At 47.2% G+C, this 13,230-nt stretch overlaps 1 protein-coding gene across 1 annotated transcript; it reads left to right on the forward strand.

The window, feature by feature from the left end:
• Nucleotides 1–1,594: 1,594 nt before the first annotated feature.
• H6S33_012822 (uncharacterized protein) lies at nucleotides 1,595–3,649 on the forward strand (the record flags this gene model as incomplete). Its single annotated transcript, XM_044844164.1, has 1 exon — nucleotides 1,595–3,649. The coding sequence occupies one exon, from the start codon at nucleotides 1,595–1,597 to the stop codon at nucleotides 3,647–3,649; it is 2,055 nt and encodes a 684-aa protein (XP_044694531.1).
• Between the last annotated feature and the right edge of the window lie 9,581 nt (nucleotides 3,650–13,230).

The following is a 13,230-nucleotide window of genomic DNA, read 5'->3' on the forward strand; positions in this document are numbered from 1 at the left end:
AATGGTTTATGGAATATATCGAGACCAAGATGCTAGGCCCGGCCGCCGCGGACTACGCCACTTGGACTCGGTTCCGTCAGGAGATCAGAAAACGGTTCCTAAGCACTCAGGAAGCTATGGAAAACGCAATGAAGATGCAGCAGTTTAAGTACTCTGCTAACATTGGGGACTACTTGACGAGAATGGAGATTATGAACCAGCATGCTCAGATGAAAGGGGCATCCTATCGCGCCGCCTTGCTCCAAGGGCTACCAAATGAAATCCGGGAGCGCCACTCACGCTTCGATCCAACAGAGGACCACTCCGAGTACATCCAACAGTTGGAACGAGCCGGTAAGGCTCATGAGGCTTATCAGGAGCAGATGAAAATGTTGGGGAAAGCGGAGTCGAGAGGAAAGGAGTCGAACCATGGTGGGAACTCGCGGCAGAAGGAAAAGGGGTTTAAGATCAAGGGAAGGGCTCAGACTGAGGAGAAGGAAAAAGGACAAGATAAGAAGAGCACTAACAAGAACAAGTCGGGGAATAAGCCAATATACCACTGTTACGGGCATGCCAAGCATTTACGAGAAAAGGCTAGTAGATACCCCATTACCCTCTGCACGCTAACGCCAACTCTGGACCGCACCCGCGGGGTGTGGTGCGACCAAAATACGACCAAAACACGGAGTCATAAAAAACACGTTTTCGACCCCAATAATAACCCCCGGAGCGTCAAACCGCCGGAGGGGAGTGCTTTGGTACCGGTGGATATATGAGGGACAGCTGGAAGCAATCGGATCGAAGATCGGATCACTCGGAGCGAATCGGCGCAAGCTACCAGCCGACCGAGTACCTATCGGCGGTACCTATGGGCATGAGAGGACTCTGCTATGTGGGAAAGCGATGTGGGAAGAGGCCTGAGTAGGTAGCCTTGTCGTCCGAGACCTACAAGTAGCCGGCGCTGACGATTATCCACCAGACGGCCGATGGAGAGGAAACATCGACAGGGAAACGTGCATTAGAGTGGGTAAATAGGTTGAGGGGTTTTAGCGGGTTTAGGAGTTTGGGTTACGGACTTAGGAGTTAAATGTTCTTGGTTGTTTTTCAGGGTCTCGGGCAGGCCCCGAGTGTATTCTGTATTATTAGTAGACTGGGTCCTCGAGACATAAGCGAGGGATATAAATACCGTGTCATTCACTGACTAGCCAAACCATCATCGGCGAAATCAGAGTCTTAACAATATAAATCGTTGATACGCGAGTTACAACTTTATTTGACTATACTTTTGAAATTACTTTACTCTATCGTGGCTTCGAACTCTACCTGAACTATTACGTCGAAGACGGTCGAAGCATCATACGCTAACTCTAGTGAATCTTTGTTGATAACGTAGCTCGCGGGGCCCGTATCGGATCAAGGAGAATTATACTCGACGTTGACTGAAGAGACCTTGGAGACTTCTACCTTTGTAGCTGTTAGCCGAACTCTGAGCTCTGCGTAGTGTACTCTTGTGGTCTGGTACGCATCCCTCACAGTATATTGTTACTCACAAGTTCACTTGGAGTAACGAAGTCACCTCAAAAAAAAAGAACTATCATCATTATCCCCTATCACAATGACTACCCGAAGGGATAATTATTTCATAGATACCTCGGCCGTAACCGAGGAGGCCGGGGGGGAAGATTCTATGGTAATATCGAGGGCTGCTAGCCCAGATCCCCTACTTACGGGAGGACCCTCTACACAAACTAGGTCAACGAGTAAACGCTCTGCTCAAGCCCAGTTCGTGAGGAATATGCAGGAATTTTTGGATACCCATGAGGCACAAATGAGGTATCTTGGTGCAGCTGGACAGGCCGTTTGGCAGCAGCTACAAAACCTCCAGGAACAAGTCCAAGGGAGTGGGCAAATCCTGGATAAGAAAGTACGGCAAGAAGCCATTGCCCAAAAACAACATCTCGAATCGCTCTTTGAGCTCGTTGCCAATGTCCGACAAGTACAAGAAGCCGCACGAGCCGCCGACCATGAGGTTCTGGAGCGAAGTCATCATCAAACCCAGACCCAACTACAGGAGGCGGAGCGACAACTGAGGATGGTGAGAGAAGAGCGGGAGCAGGAAAAAGGGGAGCAACGAGCTTTGTTTGCGCAATTCAAGCGGTCCGATGAGGAGAGAAACCAACGAATAGCCGAGATGGAGGAACTACTGCGACAACATCTGTCAGTAGCACCTTCCGTGGCTAGTGCTCCGCTAGACCCTAATGCACCCCGAACGGTTCCTGTTGGCAATGGCAAGAAACCTCAAAATACTGGCCCCCAAACCTCAGGGAATGGCAAGCAACCAGAAGAAGCAGGCCCAGTTGGTGGAAACGGAGGCAAGCAACCGGAGGATGCCGGCCCAGTGCAGGGAAACAGTGGCAGGCGACCGGTAGGAACGGCTCCGGTAGGAGGGAATGGTGGAAATCTACCTCCCCGAAACCCACCAAGAGGAAACTTTGGGGGAGATCCAGAACCTTCCGACGACGATGACGATGATAACAGCGAATGGTCGCATGGTCGGAAGAATTGGAGAATGAATCGAGGCGGGAACCGGAATTCGGCGCCGCCTGAGGACGAGGATATGGTAGATTCGCTTGCTAAAATACCCTTCGAGTTCGATAATGCCAGGAAGCATAACCTGCGGCATTGGCTCATGGAGTGCGAGATCTACTTCGAGCAGAAGCCTAAGAAGTTCCGAACGGACAGGAACAAGGTACTGTTCGCTGGGACGTATACGTGCGGGTTGGCAAAGGAATGGTTCATGGAATATATCGAGACCAAAATGTTGGGCCCGGCCGGTGCAGACTATGCCACTTGGGCTCGATTTCGTCAGGAAGTCAGGAAACGTTTCCTAAGCACTCAGGAGGCTATGGAAAACGCGATGAAGATGCAGCAGTTTAAGTACTCTGCTAACATCGGCGACTACCTGACGAGGATGGAGATTATGAACCAGCATGCTCAGATGAAAGGGGCATCCTATCGCGCCGCCTTACTCCAAGGGCTACCAAATGAAATCCGAGAACGCCACTCGCGCTTCGATCCAACCGATGACGACTCCGAGTACATCCAACAGTTGGAACGAGCCGGCAAGGCTCATGAGGCTTATCAGGAGCAGATGAAGATGTTGGGGAAAGCGGAGTCGAGAGGAAAGGAGTCGAACCATGGTGGGAACTCGCGGCAGAAGGAAAAGGGGTTTAAGATCAAGGGAAGGGCTCAGACTGAGGAGAAGGAAAAAGGACAAGATAAGAAGAGCACTAACAAGAACAAGTCGGGGAATAAGCCAATATACCACGACTACGACGAAGCCACCAAAGGAGTTCCACAGCCGGTCCGAGAACAGCGAAAGACCGATGGCGTCTGTGTACGATGCGGCCGAAAGGGTCATCTTTGGAAATGGTGTCGTTCAGATGTTAATAGTAGTGCATCTATCTCCTCCTTCTCCCGAAAGCGTACCCGCGATGACGATGGCGACCACGATATGGAACCACCGGAACCCCAACCTCAGAGAAAGCGAATGAGGCACCGTGCTAGAAAGCCGGCTGCTACGGCTGCTGCGGAATACACCACTGGGCAAGCGTTTGTACGAGAAAGCGGATCGGACTCGGAGATGGATTTCGATATGGATTTTCAGTAGGGGACTCTGATGAGTCAGGTCAGGAGTATCCCCAGATTGCTATGTTATCACTGACGGAAAACAACAAAAAAAATATGAAAAGAAAAAGGCAGGAAGGGAGAGCGTCCCAACCGGAGAAAAAACAGAAAATTTTGGAGGAACCCATTCACGGTCCTCGACCTATCGTTAATCAGTTCCTTTGTTTTGCGGAAAAATGTTTACCCTGTAAGGTGTTGTTGGATACTGGTGCAACTGGTCCTGTTTTGTCTGCTGTTTTTGTTGATAGTTTTGAGGTCCCGAAGGTGAAACGAGACGTCCCGGCCCGGGTATTTGGATTTACGGGAGAAGTTATGAAGGGCACGGGACACGCCTTTACACAACCATTAATTATAATGTCGAGGGGGCATCAAACACAGTTGTCATTCGAGATCGCCCATCTCCCACTTGGTATCGATGCAATACTACCGAACTGGTGGTTGAAAGAACATAGGCCGGTTATAGGGGCAAACGGGGAAGTTTCCTACGATGGCGAGAACTGTAAGAGCCGATGCTTCACTGACAAGGAACCTCAAATAGAAATGGACGAGGGTGTATTGGACGATCCGGAGGCCCAATTCATCGGTAGCATTTGCCTTTTGGAAGATGAATCGGTCAACCTCCGTGAAACTCTTCCCTCTTGGCTCCATGGGTTTCTTAAAGTCTTCCTACCATCGGAAGCAGATAAATTACCACCGCATCGATCTTACGACCATGCGATAGATCTCGAACCAGGGAAGCAGCCACCATGGGGACCCGTTTACTCCCTATCCGAAGTCGAGCTGAAGGTGCTTCGGGAGTACCTGGACAAAATGTTGCGATTGGGAAAAATTAGGCCAAGCAAATCCCCGGCAGGAGCCCCAATCCTATTTGTGAAGAAGAAGGACGGTAGTCTGCGACTTTGCTTTGACTACAGTGGACTTAACCATGTTAACATTAAGAACAGGTATCCTTTTGTGAGGGATGCGTACCAGACCACAAGAGTACACTACGCAGAGCTCAGAGTTCGGCTAACAGCTACAAAGGTAGAAGTCTCCAAGGTCTCTTCAGTCAACGTCGAGTATGGTTCTCCTTGGTCCGATACGGGCCCCGCGAGCTACGTTATCAACAAAGATTCACTAGAGTTAGCGTATGATTTCGACCGTCTTCGACGTAGTAGTTCAGGTAGAGTTCGAAGTCACGATAGAGTAAAGTATTTCCAAAAGCATAGTCAAATAAAGTTGTAACTCGCGTATCAACGATTTATATTGTTAAGACTCTGATTTCGCCGATGATGGTTTGGCTAGTCAGTGAATGACACAGTATTTATATCCCTCGCTTATGTCTCGAGGACCCAGTCTACTAATAATACAGAATACACTCGGGGCCTACCCGAGACCCTGAAAAACAACCAAGAACATTTAACTCCTAAGTCCGTAACCCAAACTCCTAAACCCGCTGAAACCCCTCAACCTATTTACCCACTCTAATGCACGTTTCCCTGTCGATGTTTCCTCTCCATCGGCCGTCTGGTGGATAATCGTCAGCGTCGGCTACTCGTAGGTCTCGGACTGCAAAGCTACCTACTCAGGCCTCTTCCCACATCGCTTTCCCACATAGCAGAGTCCTCTCATGCCCATAGGTACCGCCGATAGGTACTCGTTCGGCTGGTAGCTTGCGCCGATTCGCTCCGAGTGATCCGATCTTCGATCCGATTGCTTCCAGCTGTCCTATAATGTGGGTCTATGAACGATGGACTATAGTGCCAAGGAATACAACCGAGGCAAGAACGTAGTAGAAGATATTCGTAACTATGGACTATGAGGCGGTTCAATCCTGATCTGAGATCCAAGATGAGCCCTATGACGTAGCGTAGAACAAAAGTAGTATTCGTGGAATAAATACAGAGGTTGCGTAAAGAAAGAAGAAAAAAGAGAAAACATATAAAGACACAAGACAACGCCTCCTTATATACCCAACCATAGTCCAACGATGACTAATACCTTCGCATAACAGAAACTAAAAGAACATAACAGAAACTCCAATTACAAATCCTAATCCCACTGCGCAATACCTCCCCTTCCCGTTCCAATTCATCACCTAACCGAAATCCATAGTTGCCGTTACAGACCACGCCCCTCTCTAAGGCCTACCTCCTGGTAGGCTTAGGCTTCTCTGGATAACGCTCATGGAATCGTTTGACAATGTTAGGTGAATGCTTAAGGTCCGATAATGGTTGCCAGGAGGCTTCATCATATCCTGTATATCGTACCAAGTACTCAAACCTCCCTCTTCGTTCCCTCGAATCCAAAATATCTTCGACTTCCCATTCTTCCTCCCCTTCGATCTCAACCGGAGGTGGTGGCGACTGTTGTTGTCCAGGTAGAGGATTACCTGCTTCAGGAGACAATAATGAGACATGAAATACTGGATGTATTTTCATTGACCGGGGAAGTTCCAATTCGTAAGCATAGGGGTTAACAATCCGCTTAATGTTATAGGGTCCAATACGTTTCCAATCGAACTTCTTGGAAGGTCGCTTCGTGAGAATATAGCGTGTCGATAGGAATACTTTATCTCCCAAATTGTAGCGAGGGGCTGGAGTTCGGTTCGCATTGGCGGATTCTTCTTGTATTCTTTGCGCTCGGAACATCTCGTCCTTTAGGAATCCCACTATCTCTTTCATTTCCCGTGCAATGCTATTAGCTTGGTCTTCCGCTGTCGTTCGACCATGTTCCAAAGGACCAAAAGTCATCCTTGGATTTCTTCCCGAATTAGCATAAAAAGGAGAGACTTTTGTTGTTTCCGAAGCATGGTTGTTTGTCGCGAATTCGGCCATTGGTAACAATCGAGCCCAATCGTTCTGTTGATAAGATACATAGCTTCGGAGGTATTGTTCCATTACGGCGTTAATTCTTTCCGTCTGTCCATCTGTCTGAGGATGAAATGCGGTAGAGAATTTCGGCGATATTTCCAACCGATCACAAAGCGATTTCCAAAGCTCCGCAACGAACTGTGTCCCTCGATCAGATACAATAGTATCAGGTAATCCATGTAGCTTCCAAACATTATCGATGTATAGCCTTGCTACTTCCTTTGAATCTACCTCTTTAGTCATCGGTATTAAATGTCGCATTTTAGTTAATCTATCCACCACAACCAAGATTGCATTGTATCCATCGCTCTCAGGGAGATCAGTAACAAAATCCATCGATATATCCATCCATGGTCCCTCAGGTATCGGCATAGGACGGAGTACTCCATAAGGTGCATTGCGTGGTGCCTTGCTACGGATACATACATCGCAATTCTTAACGTACTGGTCGACATATTTTCGCATTTGTGGCCAATAATATTCTCGGTTCAGAAGTCCCAATGTCTTTGCTCTACCCGGATGTCCTGCGGATGGTTTGTCATGATGTTCTTTTAAAAGCCTTAGTCGAAGGTCATTGTCGTCTGGTACATATAGCGCGCCTCGATAAAGTAGCCGACCGTTGTTATCTTCCGTACATTCGGCAAGTGAAATTTTATTCGAGTGGCGAACGCCGTTCCGAAGCATAGCGAGGATCTTGTTTGGGAAACTATCAACTTGGTAAGCTTTTGAAAATAATTCCTCTACAGTGAACGCTCCTTCAGCGGATTCATTTGACAAAGAACCCGCGAACAAACTTAGCTTGGTATCCAAATTTTTTCGCTTCAAAATCACCTGACTCTGATGCGTCAACCGTTAATCCCCCTCTTTAGGTAGGTCACCTGACTTTCTAGTCAATGCATCTGGTTTCGCTCCTTGTTTTCCTGGCCGAAATTGTATAACGAAATCGAGGCGTGAAAGGAATTCGGACCACCGCGCTTGTCGACGATTTAACAATTTTGTTGTCATAAAATATTCAAGATTTCGATGGTCGCTAAAAACTTCGATTGGAAATTGAGCTCCCTCCAGGTGATGTCGCCATTCTTCAAAGCATCGTATGATTGCTAAAAGTTCTTTATCATAGATTTCATAGTTGCACTCTGCAGGAGAATGTTTCTTAGAGAAGAAAGCAACTGGATGTAGGATTTCTTCGTCGTCTCGTTGAGATAGGATTCCTGCTGAAACATAATCAGACGCATCGGTTTCTATCACAATCTTTCGGTCCGGATTAAAATGAACTAGTGTCGGTGCCGTGGTAAACATCTTTTTCAAAGTTTGAAATGCTTCCTCCCTATCATCCGTCCATTCAAATTTAACGTTTTTCTTGGTCAAGGCTGTAAGTGGAGCAACAATTTTCGAATATCCTAGAATGAATCGTCGATAGAAATTTGCAAATCCTAGAAATACTTGAACATCATGGAGATTCGTCGGTGTAGACCATTCCAAAACATCGATAACTTTCCTCGGGTCCATTCTATTCCCATTCGGGGTAAGAATCAAACCAAGATATTTCGTCTCTTGAACCATAAATTCACATTTTTCAGGTTTAAGGTGAACATGATTCTCATCAAGTACCTTTAGAACCTTTCGAATATGTTCTTTATGTTCCGATAGAGTCTCGGAGTAGATAAGGATATCGTCTAAATATGCCGTTACGAATTGATCGAGGTAGGGACGTAAGATATCATTGATCCAATGTTGAAAGGTAGCAGGGGCGTTAGCTAATCCAAACGGCATTACTGTATATTCAAAATGTCCATATCGAGTCCGGAATGCCGTCTTCCATTCGTCCCCTTCCGCTATTCTGATTTGATTATATCCCCAGCGCAAATCCAACTTAGTATAGTATTGTGCTCTTGACAACTTGGCTAGAGTTTCCTTTAACAATGGTAGTGGGTATCGATTCTTGATTGTAATTGCATTTAGACCTCGATAATCAACACAAAGTCGAAGGGTTCCATCGTCTTTCTTTACAAACAATATAGGTGCTCCCGCTGGTGACTCACTAGCCCGAATAAATCCTTTAGGTAAATTTTCATCAAGATATTCCCGTCGTGCTTTCAACTCGATTTGAGACAACCCATATATAGGTCCATATGGTGGCCGTTTGCCTTCTTCTAATACTATTTCGATATCATGGGATGGTCGATGTGGTGGAAGAATTGAAGCGTCATATTCTTCGAACATATGGAGATGACGGTAAAATTCCTTTGGTACTAGTTGTTTAATGTCAATGGTAGATTTCTCGGTTGCTGAAACGATAACTGTATGGTGTTCCGGTAAAGGAATTGAGATGCCATGAACAATAACTGTAGTCCCATCAAGTGAACAGTATTGACAACAGCTTCGAGAATCAAAAATAAGTAGGTTTTTCTTTGGTTGAATCGTAACGTCATGACGTCGCATCCAAGGTATCCCCATCACAATCGGATAATGTCCTAACTTTGTTACAAAACATGGCGCAGTCTCCCTATGACCATGAATGTCCAGCGAGACATCGACAATATGGGTAATTTTTCCTGATTTGATAGGTCTTCCGTCTATAACGTCCACATGGCGAGGTATTTTGAGGGGGGTCATTGTAAGATTATTGTGGCGTACAAAAGATTCATCAATGAAAGCGTATCCTGATGCTCCGGTATCAATAAGAGCGTAGGTGGGGATGAAAGAATTTTTATTTTGTGAAATCGAACAAGTTACTACAAGTTGATTTCCATCCATTTCCTCTTCTGATACCGAAAAACCAGAAATACACATCCTAGAAAAATCCCTAAACGGTCCCTGTGCTAAGCCACTTAGTGCAGAGACAAATCTTTTGCCGACTCATTATCACTTCCATCATTTTCCTCCACCGTCAATGCTGCTCCCCTCATCACAGGTCTTCTTGGTTGATTTCCACTTGCCCTCGCTTGGGGGCAATCCCTAACCATATGCCCAACACCTCCGCAATAGAAACATCGGCCCTCAACTAAGCGGGCATTTCTTTCGGCAGGGGAGGGGCGACGACGTCCTCCAGACAGATCCATTGGTACATCACCTCCCGGACGGGACGAGGGATGACTTTCCGTAGCAGGTACATTAGCGGCTGGGGCGGCAGCACGGGGAGCAGGAACAGGATTTACTGGTGGGGGACGAGGGGCCGGGGTAGCAGTAACATTCCAAGGCTTTTTATTTCCTCGTTTAGCCTCCGCCGCACGACGACGATTATCCAACCGTTGTAAGAGTGTCGCACAGGCATCTACCGTCGCAGGAGTGTCATGGTGTATCATTGATTCATCGAGTTCCCCATTAATACCTTCCATCAAAGCCTCGATCCAAGAGGCTTCGTCCATACCCGACTCAGCAGCATACCGTTGAAACTCAGCGAAATAGTCGGCGAACGTTCGATTTCGTTGGCGGATGTTCCGGAGGTTCCTCCTAGCCGTAAGCATCCGATCGGGGTCCCCAAAAGCAGTGTCCAAAATCTCATAAAATCGTATCATAGAGGGCAAGGTAATCTCTCTTTCCCCGACATACTGTAAGAACTGATTGGCAGCAACGCCTTCCAATCTACTGAATGCATAGGATAATTTCGACTGTAGGGTGGGATAGCGATCGGCATTTCCCAATAGCTTGATTTTCATTTGTTGCTTGAATAGGTGTAGTCTTTCTCGATCACGATCTCCCCTGAACACCTCAGGATCCGGAAGCTTTTCTGACCGATAGGTAGTATCTGTAGTGAGTGGTACTGGGGGTGCAGGTGGAGCATTGTCCTCGACAGGTGCTCCCTCAGGGGCAACAGCTTGGACAGCTGTCTGTTGGGCTCGGGCAGCAGCAAGATCCTGTTCAAACATTCTTCTCGCCCTTTCAGCCTCCGCTTCTATCTCTTGTAAATCCGTTGCATACTGAGCAAGACCATGTTGACACTGTTGGAGAAGTGCATAGGCTTCGGCTCCGATAACATCATTGACCTGTGGATGTTCTTAAAAAAAGGTTCGGAGGCTGTTGCTGAGCTGTTGATAATCAATAGTAGCGTGTCCCGACATTGTAAACTATGGTGTTGTATTGGTTGGCAATAGGGGACGCACCCTACGTATAACGTGGGTCTATGAACGATGGACTATAGTGCCAAGGAATACAACCGAGGCAAGAACGTAGTAGAAGATATTCGTAACTATGGACTATGAGGCGGTTCAATCCTGATCTGAGATCCAAGATGAGCCCTATGACGTAGCGTAGAACAAAAGTAGTATTCGTGGAATAAATACAGAAGAAGAAGAAGAAGAAACTTATATTGCTTTGAAGTACAAGACTTATCGCACGCCGACCCGACCGCCTAAAAACACGAACCAAACAATAGAACGAAAGGAAAGAAAACAACAAACGCGAACAATCAAACAAGAACAAAAGCGAACACGAACGAACATCAACAAGAATAAGGAAATTCCAGCACGACACTCAACCAGAAACAACCCAACGACAAGGAGAAATAACATATCTCAGCGAACTCGGGCGCTGGATCCATCAAAAACAAAGTAAAACCAAAGTTAAAAAGGTAAAAGGAAACCGCCCTTTCCTAATCCCATCCCTAATCATTTTCTTCCATCCCCTCTTCTAGGTCCACCTCCGCTTCCGCCGACTCGTACCACTTCGAGAGTTGAGAGTTTTTTGAAAATTGTAAGATAAGGTCCGTTTTCAAGTTTGTAAACATCCAGTTTTCCCAGGTCATCGCTCCGGGGATTTTTTCTATCAGGGGGGCACGGATTCGAGCCCACGCTGGGCATTCCATAAGTGTGTGTTTCGCTGAGTTTTCCATACCACACTGGCATGGTTCGGGGTCTGTATATACCGCGTGTTTATCGATTCGGGTAGTTTGGCACCGGATTCGAAAAACTTTTTTTGCCTCCGTTAGGGTGAGATTCGCAATCTTGGAGGGGGGGCGGAACTCCCCCCGGTGATGGTAGTCCGGTATTGGTTGTGTATTCCATTCTTCCAACAGGTGATCGCGTAGTAGTTTGTTTTGGTTCCACTTGTCTCTCGCATTTCCGGGGGTTTGATGTGGGAGTAGGAGGGAAGCGATTCGGTGTAGACCTGTCCCTTTGATGTTTGCTTCTCTGTATGGGAGGAGCTCAATTAGGGATTCATTGTTGGGGTGGGTTGCCTCGGTGCAGAGTATTCTGGTTCCGTACTTTCTTGAGCGGTATGTTAGGAGGTATTCTAGGGGGGGTAATCCTGCTTCTCGGAGGAGTTTAGCTCTCTTGGTCCATCGAGGTAGGCCCGTGATGATCCGGGCAGCTTCGTTATATAGTGGTTCTAGTGATCTAATGATGTGGTCTGCGCCAATCCACCAGGCCTCAGATCCGTAGAGCAGGCTTGGAAGGAAGCTCTGTGTTATTAGGTGATGAACTGTCTTGACTGTTATCCCTGGCAGGCGGGCGGTGTTTCGGATTTGGTGGAGGGCTTTTAGGCCTTTTGCGATTGCTGCTTCGATATGGGGCCGGAAGGAGAGGGTTGGATCTATCCAGACTCCTACGTATTTCAGCCTCTCCTTGGGGTATATATCGATGTTGTTAACTTTGACTGGAAGTCGTGGTTGTTGTGTGGATGATGTGGTGGGCCGGAAGAAGATCAGATCGGATTTATCCGGGTCGTATTTGATTTGGAGTGGCTCAGCTTTAATTAGTCTTTCTCTCATTCGTTCCTCCATTCTCTTGATTGTAAAGCCTGGTGTTTTGGATATTTGCACCAGCGCATCGTCATCGATGTAAGTTGTGTCCATCTCTTTTGGGCTGCTAGTTGGGTCCAGAATTACTCCGGCATAGATCATGAATAGTACCGGAGACATGGGGCTACCTTGCGGCACTCCAGAATCATAGGGCTGTGGTTCCTCTAGCTCATGATTGAATTGGAACTGTAGTTTTCTGCCGGTGTTGAATTCCTTGCACCATTCTGTCAGATAGGTGGGGAATTTTTGTTGGTGCATGATTTCCGCGAGGAGTAGGTGATCGACACAATTGAATGCTCCTTGGATGTCGTTGGTTAGGATCGCTGGTCTATCTCGCCGGGCGATTCCGGTGCTGTTTTTTAGTAGTAGGTTTTGTTGTATTGGTGTCAAGGTTCTCAGGAGGGCATCGATTGCCGAGATGGTTGGTCTTCCTCCGAATTGGTTTGCTGAGAGTGTGCCTAGGATTTCTCCAGCGGTGCAGAGTCTCTGGGCCACTATCTTCTCCAGGATTTTGCTGAAACATTGTAGAAGGGAAATGGGCCGGTAGGCTTTTGCTTCATGATAATTTGCTTTACCGGGTTTCGGGATCGGGATACACTTAGCTATTTTCCATTCCGCTGGATGTACACCGTGCCGGAGCATAGCGGAGAACATGTCTTGGATTAGAGTTGTGTTTGCTTTGACTATAGCTTTAATAAAGGTATAAGGGATGCCATCCGGGCCGGTCGCTGAGTGCGCTGGGCAGGAGTCGATTGCTTTGTTAAGTTCTTCGGGGGTGACTATGTCGAAGGTGTTGCTAAGGTCAAAAGAGGGGGGTCTAATGTTCAAGGGGGGATGGTCGGGGGACGTCCGTTTCGAGGGGAAAAGTTGGGCTCTTAGAGCTTGACACTTCCCCGCAAATGTTTCTTCACCTTGTATGGTTGGTATGATTGTGTCTCGTCTCTTTCCTGCGCTTAGGATTCTCCAGACTTC

Source organism: Morchella sextelata (assembly GCF_020137385.1).
Source record: "Morchella sextelata strain SCLS chromosome Unknown scls_9, whole genome shotgun sequence".
Lineage (NCBI taxonomy): Eukaryota > Fungi > Ascomycota > Pezizomycetes > Pezizales > Morchellaceae > Morchella > Morchella sextelata.